At 37.7% G+C, this 21,944-nt stretch overlaps 2 protein-coding genes across 7 annotated transcripts in view; one reads left to right on the top strand and one right to left on the bottom strand.

Moving 5' to 3' along the window:
- The window catches only part of LOC131031265 (anthranilate phosphoribosyltransferase, chloroplastic), a 209,881-nt gene that overhangs the window by 108,842 nt on the left and 79,095 nt on the right, over positions 1-21,944 (bottom strand). The gene's annotated exons all lie outside the window — the stretch shown is intronic.
- Positions 16,367-18,996, top strand: LOC131857294 (uncharacterized). Its single transcript, XM_059209572.1, has 6 exons — positions 16,367-17,159; positions 17,279-17,511; positions 17,612-17,764; positions 17,857-18,257; positions 18,371-18,779; positions 18,879-18,996. The coding sequence occupies exons 1-5, from the start codon at positions 16,390-16,392 to the stop codon at positions 18,515-18,517; spliced, it is 1,704 nt and encodes a 567-aa protein (XP_059065555.1). The 5' UTR covers positions 16,367-16,389; the 3' UTR covers positions 18,518-18,779; positions 18,879-18,996.

Raw genomic sequence — 21,944 nt, 5'->3', positions numbered from 1 at the left:
GGTTATTTTCTAAGTGGAAGTACAAAAACCCTTTCATATTCTTTCAGGTGTCTGGTATGGAATTGGAGACGAAGACCTCCATTTCTGAGTGGAAGTACGAAAACCCTCTCATATTCTATCAATTTGGAGTGCTGGGAATGCATTTATTTGACCAACAAGGGTTTTAATCAAAGAAATTTTGACAGCTACGCCAACTTTTGGACATGAGAATCAGATCTGAGCAGATAGAGGGCATAACTTGGTGAAATTATTGCAGTTTATGGCCAGCCATACTTCTCCCAGCCCAGCCATACACTCCTAGCTTGCCTAGGAATTCATAGAAAATAAATTGGAGGGTTTGCAGTTGGTTCTTTTGCATAAAATTCATTGTCAGCATTAGGAATAAAGAAATAAATCATTCTTTCAGGCTTTTGACAACTTTGGGGAGAGATATGAGCAAATTAGTGGGGAAAATTGACCAATTTCAGTTAAGTCTCCTGGAGGCCTGAGGGAAACAGCTGCAGCTTCATTTATTTGTGCAAGATTTGTTTTTGGTAATTATTATTTAGGAGAATAAAACTCATTGGAGAAGTTAGAACACATTGGAAGCTCCTGTAGCAGCATCTGCACTCAATTAAGCCAATAAGGAAGCCCTCCAGGCAAGGCGTTGGACTCCTAGTAGGCCAATTTTGGGCATGTCATTGTTGAATTTCATTATTTATTGGCATTTGTTTAATTGCTGTTAATAAATCCGTCAATCGAAAAATTTATTTCCAGTCAATTGTGTATGTTTTATCCTTGCTATTCATTTGCATTGCCAAATTCCCAAGGCAAATATTACAAAAAATCACAAAAAAGCATAAAACTTCAAAAACTAACATAAAAACTAAATTCCCCTACCGCTGGCCAAAGAAATCAGAATCAGAAAATTAAATCAGATTGCTTCAGTCAATACTTGGCATCTTTCATATTGTATGCTTGAAATTAGTGGAATAGCATCTTTTGTTGTTGCTTCTCTCTTGTCATGTGAAGGTTATTTGGTGTTGCTGATTGAAGATCTTGAATGTTTACTTCAATAGGTTTTACTGCTGAAGAATATTTCTTAAAACAATTTGCTTTACATGATGCTTTTGTAAGAATAACTATGCATTTAAAATCCAAATCACTAGCACAAGAGTATAATTGTGTCAAAAGTAAGATGAATATTCTAAAAGGTTGTAACTTTGGATTTTTTAATAGAATAACTCTATCTCAATTTGAATTTTAAGATTATCTAGATAAATTTGGTCTATATTTTACTCCAGATGTAACTAAATTGTTAGATTATCAAGCCAAGATTCAAAAGAGCAATCATAGATGGAACGGAATTATTCAATAGCCACATTTTTCTCTTCCAAGGAATGATTTTCATCATATGACAGAATTATGATTTCCTAAGGTATACATTGAAGATGGAGAGCCCTCTCTCATCCCAGCCCTACACTTATCATGTCCTAAAATCACAACTCTACCCTTATCTTGCCCTAAAATCACAAGTTCAATTAAGATAAGAACATAATATAGTTAGAATTATATCTTAACCAATGTCTTTATCAAGATAAATCCTAGTTTAGCTCCTGCAATCATGTTAGACAATATTTGGAATATAATTCATAAGACCAATTGTTTCTATATTCTATTGGGTTAGGGATCCAACAACAAATATAAGTGCATATATATCTATAATCATCTTAATCTATTTAGATAAATCATGCAATAGCTTTTTGAACTTAAGCATCAATAGTTCCATTTCCCATAATCAACCACAGTAGGGTTTGGAGAGGAAAGCCACAAAGGGTACCCAGCAACTATCAGGCCCAATTACGCGTAAGCAAGTGTAGCATCCAACTAAGAGAACTCCCCCTTGGCCCACAAGTGGCAAGACCATCCATCTTTGATAATTTCCATCACTTGTGGTGGTCTGCTTAATTTGAGGGAACCTGGGTTATTAAGGAAGACTGTTCAGTCCAATTAAGCCCAAGAGCACGCAGCATCCAACAAAGACAACTTGCCCCTTGGCCCACAAGTGGCAGGAACATCCCTCTTTGATAATTCCATCGCTTGGGGTGGCCTACTTAATTCGAAGGAACCAATCTATCCCCTTCCCCTAACATATTTCCTTCCATTCCCATATGATTGCTTGTGGTGATAATTATTAGATAAACTTATTTATAAATTTACAAGTTTAGTAATATCTTGGTAGAAAGTATATAAAGAAATAAAGATGCATTATAACATTATCCTTAATGCATACCAAATACTTGTTAATATACAAGTTTGATGTTTGCCTTATAATAAATCTGATCTGATGTTTATACTCAGATGTATATGTGTATCAGATATTCTCTCTTCTTCGATTGTCTGATTGATCCCTCTTGGATGCCTTGCTTCAATGTAGAGTTCCTCCTTTTATACCTTTATGTCATGTCCCCAACCTGATATTGTGGTTGGAAAATCACAGCTCTAAATAGCAAACCCTAGGAGATTGAATAAGAGGGCCGACCCAAAAATGAGATATAAATAAAATATGTCAAACCCTGCACATCCAACCTGTGTGGTGTTGTTGAATTAGATAAAATTTTGATATTTCTAGGGCCGACCTCTCCTTGCATTGGTGCCACCTTTTGGAAAGGGAATTTAAACAATAAAAATGTAATTTATTTGTTGCTGACTGACCTCATTGACAAGGCATGACCGTCAGGTGAGGAGGTGCATGTGAGTTGTATAAATAGAGGTCTTTGGGTGGACAAAATGGGTGGAATCATAGGAATAATTCTGAGTATGTGAAGAACAAATTGGGAATTAAGAAAGAAGCAGCAGAAAGAGATCAGAGTAAGTTATTAGGCAATAAAGATCTGAGTTACCAGAAAACAAAATATAGAAGCTACCAAATATTAATAATACTCTCTTAATCTGAAACAAGTCCTCCAACTACAGCGATTAGATGAAAGGTCTCAAGGGGTCACAAGCTAAGGAAAGGCAGCAGTCATTGGAAGAGATACCTCCTTTGGCAAGGTGGCGATCTTTGCAAATGGATGCGTCCATCCATCTCACTTAAAAGATATATAAGGTGGTGTAATGTCCCCTTATCATTAGTCCTCAGATATTCATGGGATTGGCCTATCATCTGACCCTCATAGGCCAAGAGGATTGATTAGCAGGTCGATTTGTAGTGATTCATGGCTTCACATTTCATGTCTATTTGATTCTATGGCGAAATAAGGAGATTACACGTATTGCGAGACGTGTGCACTTTAATATAATAATATTTTTAAAAGTGCAATTAAATTAATGTGTAATAAAATAATAATAAAGTGTACTTACAGGATAAGAAGAGAATCTTCTAGAAGGAATCACATGATTGCATATGAAAAGAATAAATAGAGTAAGGTGATTCATTGTTAGGCATCAGTTGTTGTGAATATCTCTTCTTGTGTAGACTTGTGGAGCCTAAGGGTTTTCTGTAGACAATCATTTGGGAACGAAAACTCCCGATGATTAGCATAAATGAGGAGGTGAGAGATCTTCCAGGGGGTTGCTAATGAGAGAGGGAGACAAACAGTCTTCCTAAGTGTGGTTATCAAGTCTGATATATTTCCATGGTGGATGGGTTAATGCTATCATCAGAATCTTCAGATTGGATGCCCATATTACATCGATTTGGTTTGGAATAATGAGGCGAATTTATTGAAGAACATTTTGAGGAAGATTTGTGAGTCGCTGTTATAAAATTTCAGGTCTGAGACAGGTTCGAACTTCATCTCATATTCCACGATTTGGGTCAGATCTCGTCAAGAATGTTGATACATGATAGCCTCGGTAAGATAAATAATTGAATGAGAGATAAATGAAGGCTCTCATTCAATCATCTATCTCATCGATAGACTATGATAAGACTTCAGTTATCATTCCTTTGTCTGATGATTATTATAATTACTCTTCGATATGTTATTTTCGGTTTTTCTTATACCAATAATCATATGCATGATAACTCAAACTTATGTAGAAATTCACATATATACGATCTTGCTGTGATCGTATTCTTCGATTTATATATATATATATAACCTTGCATATAAATCCCGATTAACATCAGGTTCTTAACCAATGCCTAACTACCGATTAACATCGGTTACAAATCGTAATGCACAGAATACCGATTGGTATCGGTTTTGTTTGTTAATTGCATACACACCGATTGGTATCGGTTGTATTTGTTAATTGCATACACACCGATTGATATCGGTTAACACGATTATGGTTTGAAGAGGCGCAATCAAGTAATATCTTGATCGGTCATGTCTAATAGACATGACCAGTCAAGGTATTGCTTGATCTCCTTTATTTGCATGTATATATATCGATCGGTGAATGTTGGAAGATCATCAAAATTTATTAATGCTCTTTCTCCATCTGCAACATACAATATAATAATCAGATTTATTATATAGTGAATTGACAATTACATGAAAGATACAATAACATTATATATCTTGCTCATTGAATAGAAAATTGAAAACATTTACATGGTATCAGAGCCAAGTAAAAATCGAACCTGCGGCTTTTCAATTTTGTGTTAAATTCAAGTCAAGAATATATCCAACATCACATTTCTCCAAATGGCAAGCACTATCAGATTCGAAGACAAACTCGGAGGAGGCAATGATTTCTCAGCATGGAAGTTCAGAATCAAGATGATTCTAAGAGAAAATAAAGTTGAATCATTTGTAAAAGTTGAAACCACAGAACCTGAGACTGAACCTGACAAAGCGACATGGATAGAGGGAAATGAAAAGGCCATCAAAATCATAGTTGATGGGGTGAGGAATAATATTATGCCTATCATAAGGAAACATGAAACGGCCTACAACATGTTCAAAGCAGTTGAAGATGCATTTGAGATATCCAATGCAAGTAGAACCTTGGCTTTAAAGAGAGAAATAAATCATACAGCTATGATCAAAGGGGAGATAGTCAATGCCTACTTCATGCGGATATCAGCCCTAAGGGATGAGCTAGCAACCCTTGGATATGAGATCCAAAGCAAAGAATTAACACTCACTGCTCTAGATGGGTTGCCTAGTAAATGGGAAACATTCATCTAAGGCATCAGTGCAAGGGCTAAATTTCCAAAGTTTGAAAGGTTAAGGGCAGACTGTCTCCAAGAAGAATCAAGGTTAAATAAGAAAGGGATCAAACAAAAGAATATAGATGAAGATCTCCAAGTCCTAAATACAAACTCAAATAAGAAAAGCAAGAAGAAACAATTTAGGAAAAGGAAAGGTCGTCAAGGCAAGAATATCTCCCAGAAGGATCTCTCTCATATCCAATGTTATAGATGTGACAAATTCGGACACTATGTTGCCAAATGTCCGGAAAGAGCCAAACAACAAGCCACATTTGCCAAAGCAGGAAAATCTAAAGGGGAAGATGACTCCAAGAAGTATGTACTCTACTCAGCACTTACAAACCAAGCATCAAACAAGGTTAACTCCTGGGTGATCGATAGTGGCTCATCCAGACACATTACAGGGTTTAGAGAAGTGCTAGACTCCATGATAGAGGAGAATGATGAGGAAGTGACTATAGGAGATGACTCCACACGTCCAGTCAGAGGAGTTGGAACCTGCACCATCAAATTGAAGTCAGGCGTATCATTGCAACTTAAAGGAGTACTATATGTCCCAGGCATCAAGAGAAATCTAGTCTCTATATCAGCACTAGAGGATAATGGGTACATAGTGACCTTCATGGACAACAGAGTGTTGGCTTGGCCAAAGAATTCATCTATCAAGAAAGTTAAAACCATTGGTCAAAGACAAGGCTACTTGTATGAGTTGTGCAGAGCCCAACCTACAACTAATCCATGAAGCTACAAATGCTAAATAAGTTTGGCATAGAAGACTAGGTCACCTGAATTTTAGAGCTTTATCATCAATGGGAAACCTTGTCACAGGTCTACCTAAGTTAAAGCAATATCATTCAGGGGCATGCAAGGGATGTGCCCTAGGTAAAAATAATAAGGGTGTTTTTCAAAATAGTACTCGAAAAACAAGCAAAATTTTAGAGTTAGTTCATTCTGATGTATGTGGACCTATGTCTGTACCTTCTTTAGGGGGATTTTGTATTATGTAATATTTGTTGATGACTACTCTAGGAAAACTTGGATCTACTTTCTAAAATGTAAAGAATCAGAAGAGATCCTTAATAGGTTTAAGGAATTTAAATCACTAACAGAAAACTACTCAGGAAATAAAATTAAAACCTCAAGAACTAACAATGGAGGGGAATACACCTCAGATTTGTTTAAAGACTTTTGTAAAACTGCTGGGATTAAGAGGGAGCTTACTATAACTTATAATCCTCAACAAAATGGGGTAGCTGAGAGGAAAAATAGGATAGTTGTAGAAGCTGCCAAAGCCATGATTCTTGATTAGAATCTAAATACCAATCTTTGGGCAGAAGCAACCAACACTGCTGTATATATACAAAATAGATGTCCTCACTCCCATCTTGAAGATAAAACCCTTGAGGAAGTCTTTACTAAAACAAAGCCAGATATCAACCACCTTAGGATATTTGGGTGCCCTGTCTATATTCATGTACCTAAGGAGAAAAGATTAAAATTAGAGCCTTCTGGAAAAAGGGGAATACTTGTAGGATATAGTGAAACCTCCAAGGCCTACAGAATCTATATACCTGGTCAGAGGAATATTGAATTGAGTAGGGATGTAATCTTTGAAGAAGACTTAGCCTTCAAAAGAGCCCAAAGCTCAATAGAACCTGAAGCCTATATCCCTACCCCTAGCATAGATGAAGACCTTGCTCCTGAGCTTCAGAGGGAGAGTCTTGAGGAAAATGAAGGTGAATCTCAAAACCCACTTGGAGAAAATTTCAAGAAAAGACCACTATGCGCTACCAAAACTATAGAAGAAGCTCAGAAGTATGCTGCCCCTTCAGGAACCTTCAGAGAAAGCAAAAGGCCTAACAAACTTACCAACTACGTTGCCCTCATGAATGATCTTTCAAAAGCGGAACCTACTAATGTATCAGATGCACTTAAACATCAAGTATGGAAGAATGCCATGTCTGAGGAATACCAGTCCATTATGAAAAATGATGTTTGGGAGCTGGTGTTCCTAGGCCAGCTGGAAAATCTGTTGTCACCTCCAAATGGCTCTTCAAAATCAAACATGTTGCAGATGGCAGCATTGAGAAACACAAGGCTAGATTTGTAGCCAGAGGGTTCTCACAAAAGGAAGGAATTGACTATGAAGAAACCTTTGCACCTGTAGCCAAATATACCTCAGTAAGAACAATCTTAGCCATTGCAGCAGCAAAAGGATGGAAAGTACATCAGATGGATGTAAAGACAGCATTTCTTAATGGAGAGATTGCACAATAAGTATACCTAGAGCAACCTGAAGGGTTTGAGATTAATGATGTAGAATCTCATGTATGTAAACTCAAGAAAGCTCTTTATGGACTTAAACAGGCTCCCAGGGCCTGGTATGAAAGAATTGACACTTATCTCTCAGGGCTAGGCTTCTCAAAGAATGATGCAGATCCAAATCTCTACTATAAGCAAGACAAAGGTGATATGCTGATATTAATTTTATATGTTGATGATTTGTTAATCACAGGAAAAGATCACCTCATCGATCAGTGTAAGAAAGACCTTGCTAAAGAATTTGACATGAAGGACTTGGGACTCCTTCATTACTTCCTAGGTTTGGAAGTATGGCAAAATTCTGATGGCATTATACTAAACCAAGGTAAATATACCTTGGACATTTTGAAGAGATTTCCTAAACTGCAGACCCATGACCTCTCCAATGGAAACAAACCTTCATAAACTTAAGGAAGCAGCAGCAGAATCACAACCCTCAGATCCTACTCTATACAGGCAAATGATTGGGTCCCTGATGTATCTTGTAAATACGAGACCAGATATCTGTTATGCAGTTAATGCCTTGAGTCAGTTTATGTTTGAACCAAAGGAGATACACCTGGTAGCAGTAAAACATATCATGACATATCTACAAGGTACCCTAAAACTTGGTCTCAAATATGAGAGAGTTGAACTAGATTTACATGGATTCACAGATTCAAATCGGGCTGGAAGTGTAACTGACAAGAAAAGCACCTCAAGATGTTTCAGTTTAGGTTCAGCCATGATATCCTAGATCAGCAGAAAACAGTCATCGGTAGCACAGAGTTCCACTGAGGTCGAATACATTGCAGCCTCCATAGCTGCTCGAGAGGCAGTGTGGCTTAGGAAGCTGCTTGTGGGGTTATTCGGTGAACCAATGAAGCCTACAGTTATTCATTGCGACAACCAAAGTTGTATAAAACTTTCAGTGAATCCGGTGTTTCATGACAGATCCAAACATATTGAGATTCCATATCATTATGTACGAGACATGGTAGACAGGAATGTGATCCAGTTGGAATACATTTGTACAGGAGATCAGACAACAGATATTCTTACCAAACCACTTTCAAGGGTGAAAGTTAAGCACTTCAGAAAAAGTCTTGGTATGATTGAAATTTAATTTGCTCTGTACTCCTATACTTATTAAGATGTTTTATGTGTAAACTTCTTTGTCATGTTAGGACTTTTATGGGTTTAACCCCCTGTGTTCATGTCTAAGAGGTGACGATCTCTCAGATAATGAACACTTGTATGTAGACATTATAAGGTGACGATCTTATGATGTTCAAACCAGTTATCATGTTGGATCTCTGGTATGCCATGGATGTGCCATGATTGTGTTGTGGTAAAACATTTGGATAAAATGTTAGTGCACATACCACAACTTGGATAAGTTGAGAATTTAACTATTCTCATGTGCTTATTCTTAAAGTATTGCGTGTTTAGGCAATACTGATATCACGTGCTTAGGTGATATCTTGTCATCACAAGTTGATGTGATGAACTCTTGTATCACGCGTTTAGGTGATACTTCATGTCACGTCCTTAGGTGATGTGATTTCTTGTATCATATGATTGATGATACTTCACGTCACATGTCTAGGTGATATGATCCCCTAGAGAGTAAGATTATAAGACTACATAAGGAATACTCACCATCATGAGAAATGTGATGCTAGATATGTTGTCTTTCATTTATCTTCCCTAGCTAAGAGGGAGTGTTGATACATGATAGCCTCGGTAAAATAAATGATTGAGTGAGAGATAAATGAAGTCTCTCATTCAATCATCTATCTCATCAATAGACTATGATAAGTCTTCAGTTATCATTCCTTTGTCTGATGATTATTATAATTACTCTTCAATATGTTATTTTCGGTTTTTCTTATACCAATAATCATATGCATGATAACTCAAACTTATGTAGATATTCACATATATACGATCTTGTTGTGATCGTATTCTTCGATTTATATATATATATAAGCTTGCATATAAATCCCGATTAACATCGGGTTCTTAACCAATGCCTAACAACTGATTAACATTAGTTACAAATAGTAATGCACAGAATACCGATTGGTATCGGTTTTATTTGTTAATTGCATACACACCGATTGGTATCCGTTATATTTGTTAATTGCATACACACCGATTGATATCGGTTAACACGATTATGGTTTGAAGAGGCGCAATCAAGTAATATCTTGATTGGTCATGTCTACATGACCGGTCAAGGTATTGCTTAATCTCCTTTATTTGCATGTATATATATCGATCAGTGAATGTTGGAAGATCATCGAAATTTATTAATGCTCTTTCTCCATCTGCAACATACAATATAATAATCAGATTTATTATATAGTGAATTGACAATTACATGAAAGATACAATAACATTATATATCTTGCTCATTGAATAGAAATTGAAAACATTTACAAAGAAGTCACTCAATCTTCATCCTTAGGCCAGCGATATCCTTGAAGGAATTAGGTGATTCATTCCAAGACAATTTGGAGGTGTTCTTGTGTAAGATTCAGTGATATTTTTCAGTCCGAGTCAAAATCGTGGTAGGCAGGTTATATCTTCGATTTGGCTCATATCTCTTCAATTTGGCTTCGAAACAGATCATTAAGTAAAGCGCTCTATTTGTGGAGGAAGGGCGATAATTTTGGAAAAGAAAGGAGAACTTGCAGCCATCAGTCATTATTGTTTCAGACCTTTATCAGCAGTAGCAGGGGCAATTTATGTAGGAGGGCAAATTGGCTCATTGGAGGCTCCCTAACTCTTGATATTGATTGCTTCTTCAAGGCGTCCAGCTCAAGGTTCTTTTGGCATCACTAAACTCTTTGAATGTAAGACTTAGTTGCTGTCATTTGTCTTAAGAAGTCTGAAAATGGTCCATGATAACAGTCCATGTATTTAATCATATTGCTGCCAATGTAAGGTCTCATTTGTTCGTCATATGAATAAATAAGGAAGGAGTTTGGATTGCGTCTTCATTACATTTACATTCATAATTATCTAAGGATGTATGAGAATTGTTTGTCATAATGTCAGTTTGCTGTTAGTTATGATTTTTGGACCTAGACTCATATATATCATCAATAGGTAGTTGCATATGCATCTCTAGTCAACTATCGGTCAAGGAGAGTCATTTAGAAGTTGATTAATCATAAGATATTCATGTGTGATGATCTTCATTACAAACTAAAAACTGTCAGCATAACACACAAAATCTCAGAACAGCATAACACGCAGAAAATATTCCTTTTTCTCAGTCATAAAAGTACAAGGGATATTTCAGGTGGGTCCTCATTTGAGAGAAAAGACCCGTTGATGGTGCTTTCACGCACTATGCAACGCAGAATAAAATACCAATGGCACTCTATCCTCTCTTGAATAAAGACTCTCAAATGCTGAAGATTTGCAAAGGATCACTTGAGATGACTCCAAGGTTCTCGATGTTATGTCTTAACATGTTGGATAGCTTCAATGGTATTATGTGATTTGTTGTACCTGTGAGGGGACTTACGTACTATCTTGATTCAATCTTCAATGGTTATGACGTTCTTCAAATGATGTTGCAATTGTAAATGATGTTCAATTTTCCATTCAATATGCAAGTTATAGTCTAGTTGATATTATCTTGTTCTATGTATTATCTATTTATATTATAAATCTGACTATCTTCTTTTGTATGGCAGGTGAGAGGAGCATTTATTGATTTTGAGGTCCTTTCTCACAAATGCCATTTGATATATATATGCAAGTTGGGTACGATCAAGCAATGCCTTAACCGGTCATGTCTTTTTAGACATGACCGATCAAGACATTACTTGATTGTGCCCCTTTGCTAATCGCAGTAATAACAAACGGTGTACGTTTAACAACAGATACCCATCGGTGTATGTTTATCTTAACAACCGATACCAATCGGTGTATGCTTAAGTTCACAGCCCGATACCAATCAGTGTGTATTTACCTTGCCACCCGATATTAATCGGTGCATACATAACCCGATATCAATCGGTGCAAGCTTATATTGACACCCGATACTAATCGGTGTTTGGTTGATCCGATAATCATTTGTTTACTATTAAATATGTTAACCGATATAAATTGGATTGCATTGGTTAGTCCGATTTAATAATCGGTGAACACAAATAATGTAACCGATATTAAATCGGGATTCTATGCTATAGGATGATTATTGATAGTTAAGCATTTAAATCGAACTAAGTAGATTGATCATATACAAATGAAGAATGGTTATCAAATGAAGGATTAATAGCTTGAAGTTTTTCATCATAATTATCGATAGGATAAATGATTGAATGGGAGACTTCATTTATCTCTCATTCAATCATTTATCTTACCGAAGCTATCATGCATTAACACTCCCTCTTAGCTAGGTAAGATAAATGCAAACAATATATCAAGCATCACAATTCAAATGATAGTTAGCATTCTTTACACAATCTGACTCTCTAGAAAATCATATCACCTAATCACATGATATGAAGTATCACCTAAACACGTGATACAAATGTCCATCACGTCAATCTTGTGATGACAGGATATCACCTAAGCGTGTGATATCAATATTGCCTAAACATGCAATACTTAAGGATAATCATATGAGAAAGATTAAGTTCTCATCTTATCCAAGTTGTGATATGTGCACTAACACCTTATACAAATGTTTTACCACAACACAATCATGGCACATCCATGACACACCAGAGATCCAACATGATAACTGATTTGGACATCATAAGATCATCACCTTATAATGTCTTCATACAAGTGTTCATTATCTTGAGAGATCGTCGCCTCTTAGATATGAACCCAAGGGATAAAATCCAAAATGTCCTATCATGACAAAGAAGTTTACACATAAAACATCTTATTGATATGCAAATACAGATTTACAAAGCAAATTACCTTTCTATCATACTGTTGATGTGTATTTTGTACACGACCAAACACAGAATAAAATACCCAGAGGTATCTTATCCTCTCTTGAGTAAAGTCTCTAAATGTTGAAGATATAGCAAAAAAAGGATCAATCAGAAGGACTTCAAGGTTCTGCTTTGTAGGATCTCTACTCGTGGATAAGCACCAGTGGTTGTTGTGTTTGTTGTTTCTTCAAGGGGCCTTACGTACTTTCAAAGAAAGCTTGTTCGTGCTACTATCTTTCCAAATGAGGAAACCGGATTTTCCTAATACTAACAGATTTTCAAAAAAAATCAAAAGATAAGGGTTTCAAGAAAGAGATACTTAAACTAATCCTAAGAATGACTTAATGAAGATTGGTCTTGATAAGATTCTACCAATTTCAGTATCGCCAAAGGATTACAACTCCACTGGAATTGGTGCAATCTTCTAAGGGTATTCAACGATTTTCAAATCACCAAGGAGATAGATACTATCAAGGAGATACATATCAATACTTCTAATGATGATTGAACTCTTAACCAATCTTAATGTTTCCAGTTGACCACACAAGGCGTTCTTACAATCAGTAAGAAGCTAGTGGTTTGGAATGTGAGTCTTATCAAAGATCAGGCACAACATTCGTCCTTCAAACTTAAAATTTAAATGCTATCTCTACTAAGAGTGATTCAAGAAGATAAACAACCATGAAAGTAGCCACAAGGATTGCAACAAAACACCATAACTTCAATATTTCATTGATCTCATAGCCAAATAAACAACAATTGTTCAACTTTCTCTCTTCACTACTCAATTTTGCTACTAACAAAATTAAACTTATTTCACTCCAACTTTCTAACTTTTCTCTCTCTCTCTCTAACTCCTCAAAATGAAATGAGTGAGGTCTTATATAGCATCCTCAAATACAATGAATGGCCCGGATCAAAAGAAGATCGATGGCTGAGATTTTAACACCCAAACCCTAATTAGGGTTTGTTACAAAAAAGTCCCCATTTAGATAAACATTATTAATCCATAGCCAATAAAAATTGGCACAAATAACGAGGAGACAAACCAATAGGAATTAAGCTGCCACATCATCTTATAACAACTTTTCATCTAGAACTTTGTTCCCTTTCCTATGCTCTTTTCTAGCATATTCAATGAATCTGGACACAATTCCCTCAATCTCAACAATGGGAATCTCAGGAAGATTCTTCATTCGTTTTTCCAAGTGAAGGACTTGATCAAAAGCAGTGAGAAGAGTCGCCACCCACCCAGGCTCAAGTTCTTTGGTCTTCTCAATCAGGAACATAGTAGCATACATTTGATCTCGTTGCCTTTCTATAACGATGTTCTCTTCCTTGCAAAAGATGACCTTCATTCTGTCTTCCAACTCCTGGATGTCCACATCTGTCTCGATCTCAATCCGTCTGTCAAGGATGGTACACAACACCTCAAACACCTTGTCTTGAACTGGATGGATGGTGCCTTCAACTCGGTTGCATCTGGTGTTGACGTCTTCAAAAAGAACTTCCTTCATCTGGAGCAGAGCTGACCACTGCAGGAGGCTATGGGTTCCTCCATCCATTATATTTTCTTGTGCTAGAATCCGTCTTGGTGTTTCTCTTATCACTTGTAAGACTGGGATGATAACATCTCTAGTGTGAGTGAATGCAGCTACAGTTATCATTAGATTATGGATAATCTTGAGGACCTGGATAGCTCGATGAACTGTCTTCATCATTCTTGTTGCAAATTCAATGGCTACCTTGTAAGATTCATCAATCCAAGAACTCATGAGTTGAACTAGGCTCTTCACCCTCTCTGCCTCACTTATTGATTCAAGAGGAAGTGCATGTAAAGGAGATATCGCTAGATCTTGTCGTCTCAAAGGTTGGTTAAGATGGCTAAAATAATTCCTCCAAGCACTGACCTCCTTTTCAAGCTTCTTATTCTTTTCCACTTCCTCTTTGAGTTTGTCTTCGAGTGCTTTCAGTGAATTAGTTGCTTCTTCCATAGTCTACTTGGTGGTAAGGTGACCAAGATCAAATGTTTCTAGATCATATTCTTCTGCTAGAATCTCATCCTCATATTTGTCCACCACTGGTGTAGCTATCTTCACTTTTCTGGATCCTGTCTCATCTCTAATTACCTTTGACATCTTTGTGGCCTTCTTCTTTTCTATTACTTCACGAGAATTTCCTATAAGGCTTTACAAGTCAAATACATGTTCTTCCTCTTCAACCACAACTACCCTTGTCAGCCTCTCTTTCAGCCAATCCAGAATGGCAGATCTTGTTTCCCTCACTTGTATTTCTTTAGGTAGAGGTTTATCTTCCCGGAAAGGAGATGTTGCTTCATCATCATTCTTTTCTTTTTGTTGCTCATTAGCACCAACTTGGGGAGATTGACTTGATGAATGCTGAGGTGTCTGTCCTTTTCCTTGTTTATCATTTTGTACCATGGATTCCATAGACTCATCAATTTCATACACTATCTACCTCTGATCTTCTCCTTGACTTGCTTCCTTTTCATGCCTAGAAGATGTGCTTGGTGGGCGATCAGGATTCATTTTCTGCTTCTTCTTGGAAGGTTCTCTTTTCTCAGGTCCTTCTTCCTCTTTGAACCTTTGGAATGAGAAGTATTCTCACTCACACTTGCCTCTCCTTCTTCTGGTCTTGTTTCCAAGGTGAATGTCATAGATACATTCTGCTCCTTCAACTTTTGATGTTGTACATCCACCCATCTGCGAGTGCAAGATAAAACGGGAGCCATCAAAGCTCTTAGGTCTAAAACCTCGGGCTCATTCCAATCTACCTTCACTTCTTTATCTTCCTTCTCATAGGATGACTGGAGGTATCTACCACTATCCTGGGCTTGATCAGCTACTCTATAAATTTTGCATTTCCTGATGAGATCCAAGGGTAACCTGGAATACATCTTTCTTTTGACCTCTACATCATCTTGGACATTCATCCAAAAGTCCTCCACCTGAAACTCATGCTTGTACTTCTTCCGGACTGTTTCTTCTATATGACCATGAGGATCAAAATTCTCTCTCGAGGCAAACGATGTGAATGAGTATAGAGATAATTCCTTCTCTGCATCTTCCGCGGCTTGAGTATTAGGACATACTTCAACTGAGTTCCCTAGTATGATGGTACGGGAATTCCATTTCTATGCTTGTGTATTGATGCCTTCGCATAAGCTGCCAACTGTCTAGTCACCTCAAGTAGTACTATCCTGTCTGTAGGATATCTTGGCAACATGTAGGGAGGTGAAGGACACCCATGAACTCTGATGTCTATGAATTTTGGAAACTGATTGAACCATGCACCATGCTTCTTCACGAGCTCCTGTGCGTCCAGAGCAGAGAAACGAAAATCGCCTAAACTCGCCTGGACTCGGCGAGTCCGAGTGCGAGTCACCCTCGCCGAGTCCTGGGGACTCGGACTTGGACTCTGCCGAGTCCAGGAGCCAGACTCGCCAGACTCGCCGAGTTTGGCGAGTTTGGCGAGTTTGGCCGAGTCCCGTGCCTGGGACTCGGCCAGCGGCGAAGTGAATGATAAGTTAAAAAAAAAACAATTTTAAATGGTTTTTTTGACTTTTTTTTTTTGTGTTATTTTTGTTTTATACCTAAAAGTGACTTTCATTTCATTCATTTGCAAAAATAGGAGGAGTAAAGTGAGATAAAAAGAATAACAAGGGTGCATTGAAGAAAAACCAGCAAGGAAGATTTCTTCAATTTCTTCAATTTTCTTCAAGAGTTCTAAGAGGTAACATTGTTTTTTTGAGATTTTTTTGTTTCTTATATGCAAAAATTCATTTTTCTATTCTTTTTTTTTTGAAAGTTTTACATTTTATTCCAAAATCTTTTCTATGTTACTATGTAGGCCCAGGGTTTGTAATTTTATTTTTTTAAAAGTAGGGTTTGACAAACCCTACAATTTAAAAAAAAAAAAATTGCAAACCCTACTTTAGCTTTTTTGAAAAAAATGTTCAATGAGAATGAAATTATGAATGCACAACATAGAATGAATGTCTTAATTTATTTTTGCATTTGTAATGTTTTATTGCAGCAACCTTCACATTCTTATTTGCCTCAAGTTTCACAAAACAATCATACAATGTCCTCTTCTAGACCTCCCATTAGAAAGGACCCTGCTTGGAAATATCATGAGGATTTTCCAGGGCAAAGAAAAGGGCAAACAAAGTGTATATTTTGCAAAACAATATTCCATGGAGGCATATATAGATTGAAATACCATATTGCTGGTGTGCGTGGGCATGATGCCGACCCATGCACAAAAGCAGTCACTGAGGCCGTACGTGATTGCTATGTAATGGTTGAAGAAATTGAAAGGAAAAGGAAAGAAAAAGAGGATCTCACAGTCATTGGGAGACATGCACCTTTAGGAACAGGGACACAATTAGGTTGTGTTGGAGGGCCTTCTTCCTTACCTTCATATCGTCCCACTCATTTTGCTACTACTCATGCTTCCGGTTCTGCTTCTATAAGTGCCAGTGCTAGTGCCAGTGCCTCTGCCCCTTCTCATGTTCCTAGCACTGGCAGTGGTAGTGGGAATGTTAGCATTGGACCTAGGATTCGTAAATCTAGGTTGGATACCTTTTTTGCACCTCGCACTACTCCTGGGTCCCAACAGTCACTTGAGAGCATGGGTTGGAACAAGGAGGTCCATGATGCTGCTAAAATGGCAGTTGGCAGATTTTGGATCTATGGCAGTATTCCATTCTTCACAGCCAGGTAAATGTTTTATGTTTGATTGTTTTAATTTTTATAATTTGATTGTTCGTATTAATTTTTGTTGTATATAGTTCATTATACATAGTACATACTTATCTCATTAAAATTATTTGTGACAGGTCACCTTATTGGCAAGAAATGGTTGATGCCCTTACCATTTGTGGGGCGGGGTTCAAAGCCCCTTCTGAGTTTGATTTGAGCGGACCCATTTTGACTGAATTGGTGAATGATGTGAAGAAAGAATTGGGTGATCAACGCCAAATATGGAGCACTAAAGGTTGCACCATCATGACTGATGGTTGGACAGACAGGAGAAATAGAACTCTCCTTAATTTTCTTGTTTCTTCCGCAGGTGATTGATTAATTTTAGTTTCATTTAGGCATTAATTTTTTATTTTTCATTTAATGATTTATTGAATGATCATTGATCTTGCTTTATTTTTTTATTTCAGGGGGCACCGTTTTCATCAAGTCTATTGATGCCTCCGCCCATTGCAAGAATGCCACCTACCTATGTGAGCAGATAGAGGAGGTGATTAATGAGGTGGGTGAAGAGAACGTGGTACAGGTGGTGACTGACAATGCACCAAATTATGTTGCTGCAGGTAAACTTTTGATTACAAACTAATTTTGTTTGCAAATTAATTTCTATTTTGTAACCTCATTAATTACAATGCAACAAATTATGTTGTTGTAGGCAGACTATTGATGGAGAGGCACCCATCTATAGTTTGGACTCCATGTGCCGCCCATTGCATTGACCTCATGTTAGAGGATATTGGAAAACTTCCATGGGTCAAGACATGTGTAGAAAAGGCAAGAAATGTGTGCAAATTTGTATATAATCATTCATGGGTGTTGGCTCTTATGAGACAATACACAGAGCATAAGGAGTTAGCTCATCCAGGAATCACAAGATTTGCCACAAACTTCATCACATTGCAGTCCATGCTTCGTTGTAAGATGGCCTTGAGACGTATGATTGTTGGTGAGGAGTGGTCTTCCTCATCCTATGCTGCCACCCCAGCAGGAAAAGATATGGCAAACTGCATTTTTGATGAGCGAGGCTTTTGGAGCCCTTGTGATGAGATAGTGAAGGTAATTTTTTTATAAATTCTACAATTTTTATTTAACTTTTTGTTTTATAACTTATTCATCATATTCTCTTATTTGCTTATGTTTTAAATTACACAATATTTTCAATTTTACAGTTTGTTAAGCCCTTGGTGGTTTTGTTGCGAGTTGCGGATGGAGAAAAGCCTGCAATGGGCTACATATATGAGGGCATGGATAGGGCGAAAGAGGGCATCAAATCTATCTATGCAGGAGATGAGAGCAAGTATGGTCCCATTTGGTAGATCATTGATAAGAGATGGCATCATCAGCTTCATAGGCCCATCCATGCAGCAGCCTATTATTTGAATCCGGCATTCCATTTTAGCCCTACTTTCAGGGCTGATGCGGAGGTCCTTGATGGGCTATACTCAGTCATGGAGAAGATGGCACCTGTTGGTTGTACTCAGACAGATCTTATGCGAGAGCTACAGTTGTTCTCAAATGCACAAGGGGAGACCTTTTCTCGTCCTATCGCCAAAGAAAGTAGGACAACTATGATGCCAGGTAAAAATAAATTGTAAGGCTTAATTTTAGTTTTATTGTATATTGTTAAATGAGTTTATGAGAGACTGATTTTATTTATTTTTCTCATTTCAAACTCAGATAATTGGTGGAACTTTTTTGGCCCAACGACACCAAATCTTCAGAAGTTGGCCATTCGCATCTTGAGCCAACCATGCAGTCCATCTGGTTGTGAGCGCAATTGGAGTATGTTTGAGCACATACACTCCAAGAGGCGCAATAGATTATCCGTGGAGAAGATGAATGATCTTATCTTTGTTCACTATGACCTCCGCCTGAGAATGAGAAAGAATGCATTAGCTGACATTTCTCCTATCATTCTAGATGAGGTTGATCCTGAGGCAGAGTGGGCCATTGAGACAGATCCTGTGGTTGTCTTTAGTGATGATGACACTGATTGGATCGACCAAGTAGATATAGAGGCTGAGGCTATAGCCATGGCAGAGGAGGAGCAGAGAGCACGAGCAGAGAGAGGAGATTCAGAGGCAGATGGTGATAGTGACAGAGATGGTGACAGTGACACAGATGTTCCTGATGTTGGTGAGCATGGCGTGGTGTCACGAGGAGCGGCTATGGCTGCCCAATCATCTATGACCTACCTTAGATGCCTTTGTAGGGGGCCGGGGCCTTCATCGGAGCCGACGTCGGGGCCGGAGGGTGCAGACTCCTCTGCGCCATAGGCTTGTAGATGTATTTACCTTTGTTATTTGTATGGAACATTTGATGATGATCATATGATGACATGGATTTTTTATTCCATGAGTTTTGTAATATTGTATACATTTGACAATATTTATATATCTATGTTTGTTATTTCCTTCAGCTACAATTTGCGTTTATGCTTATGTGATAGATCATAGATGTATACTTGTGTATGTATTATGTAATGAAATGAGCCAAGTTTGATGATGTTATTGTGTCTTATTCAATAAAGGGTGCATGAAACAAGTTTTAAATCTTAAAAAATCTCTAAATTTTTTGAGTTTTTCACTTTCCCGAGTCCAGCCGAGTCTAGAGCCGAGTCTAGAGCCGAGTCTGACGCCGAGTCCCGAGTCCGAGTCCGATTTGGCCTTGCCGAGTCCGAGCCGAGTCCGAGTCTCGTTTCTTTGGTCCAGAGACAGACGATTGTGAATCCCACCTTGCAATATCCTGGTAATATTCATCGTGAAGGTGTCATTGACTAGCTTGTAGTCACTTCTTGGCGGATGATGTAGTTGAACATAAGAATCACAAACTCTCATTTCTCCGGGTCCTCTTCCAACAACTCCTCTGTGAGGTAGTCTTGCATACTCAAAACCTCTGATCAAGGCATATATATAACATATGAACTCATGTGAAATGACTTGGTAGGCCTTAGTCTTCTCAACTGCACGTCCAAGTTGTTGCTAATGATTCTAGCCCAATTGAGCATTCCCTTTCCTTGGACAATCAATTGTATGAAGAAGAACATCCATTTGTCGAAGAAGAAAGCTTGAGAGGCACCCGTGACCCGATTGAGCAAGGTTATCAAATCCTTGAATTCTTCTTGGAAGTCGATTCTGTGCGGTGTATTGGGAATCTTGTTCAGGCGAGGTCTGCTCTTGAGTAGCCAATTCTTGTTAATGAAGTTCAAGTAGGAATCAGGATCATCCTCATAGATAGACGTAGCTCCTTCTAGACTTTTGTAGATCATGTCTCTATGTTCCGAGAGATGAAAAACTTCACTTATAGCTTCCTCTGAAAGATAGGCTAAGATAGTTCCATCCTCGGCTACGATCGTCCTTGAGTGTGAATCATAGTGCCGGGAACACTCAATCATCAACTTGTGACACTTGACTGCGGGAGGGAAACCTGCAGCCTTGATGATGCCACTCTCAATTATCTTCTTTGCAACAGGTGACGGCTTGCCGATGTAGGGCGCTTCTCGAAACTTCTTCACATTGAAGTTTCCTAGATTGGTGTCTCCGATATTGCTCCACTTGGACACGATCCTAGTCTCCAATTCGTCATTCCTCTGATCCTACTTGATGAGAGCCTATCGAGTAGTAGATCCTCCGGCTTTGGGGGTTGTCATTTGATACCTACACAAAAGCTTAAAGTTAGGGTTTGAGCATAATATCTTCATTATAGGAGATTTGAGACCTTTCAAGGAAATAACTAAATATTAATTTGAAAATAATGATAAATCTAAGAATTATGAATTTTCAAATTAAATTAAAATCAGATTGTACAAGACTTAGATTTTTCAAAGGATTACTATGGAAAATCAAACTAAATCTTGAATAAAAATTTCAAAAATCTGATTCTTCATACCTCTTCCCTGAATTTTAGCTATCAACCTTGAAAAATGAATGAAAGGAGATGAGAATTTGCTGGACAAGGACGTTTGATCTGAATTTCAGGTCCTCCTTTGGATGAATTAAGCTTCAATCAGCCTTCAAAAAGAACTTCGCCTTCAACTAGCTTCTCAAAATCTGGAAATTCGCCTTCAAACACCTTCCAAAATCTGGAAATTATCCTCCAACTTGCTCAATTTCGCACCTCCAAATCTGCTCTTCAAGTTCGCATGAGAGATAATGAAAGAATGATTTGAATTTGTCAAAATGCACCTCCCTTATATAGGGTGCTCAACTTGATTTCCCTCAAGGCCGACTTCGCAAATAGGGAATAAAATAAAATAAAACCCCTTTTAAAGGATGGCCGACCTGCTTGTAAAGGCACAATAAGGATTTCTTGAGCGCTCAAACATAATTTTTTATTTTTAATTTAATTCCAAAGCTTAAAGGTGGATTTTTCATTTATTTCAAGGCTTAGAAATTAATTAATTAAATTATAAATGTCCTTATTCATGCGAATTTGTCTTAATCTCCCAAATGTGTTGAAATAGGCAAATTTAGTGAAAGACTATAGGCTAGCTTTAGGGAATGTTAAAGCTTGATTAGGGCTTGATGAATCTTCATTCCTTAGGCATCAAAATATTCAAAGTGATGAAGGCTTAAATTATTTCAAGGCTTATTTGAACCTCTCATCTAGGCTTGTTTGCTTCATGAATCAAAATCTTCACAACCTAGGTTTGCCATCACAATTTTGCAATTTGCCTTCAACTTAGCCTAAACAAGGTGAATAATAGGTGTTTTCAGGAATTTCGCCCTGGACCCTTTGGAAGGG

Source organism: Cryptomeria japonica, chromosome 8 (assembly GCF_030272615.1).
Source record: "Cryptomeria japonica chromosome 8, Sugi_1.0, whole genome shotgun sequence".
In the NCBI taxonomy this organism is placed as follows: domain Eukaryota; kingdom Viridiplantae; phylum Streptophyta; class Pinopsida; order Cupressales; family Cupressaceae; genus Cryptomeria; species Cryptomeria japonica.
The sequence above is the reverse complement of the archived record's forward strand: the minus strand, read 5'-3'. Positions and strand labels throughout refer to the sequence as shown.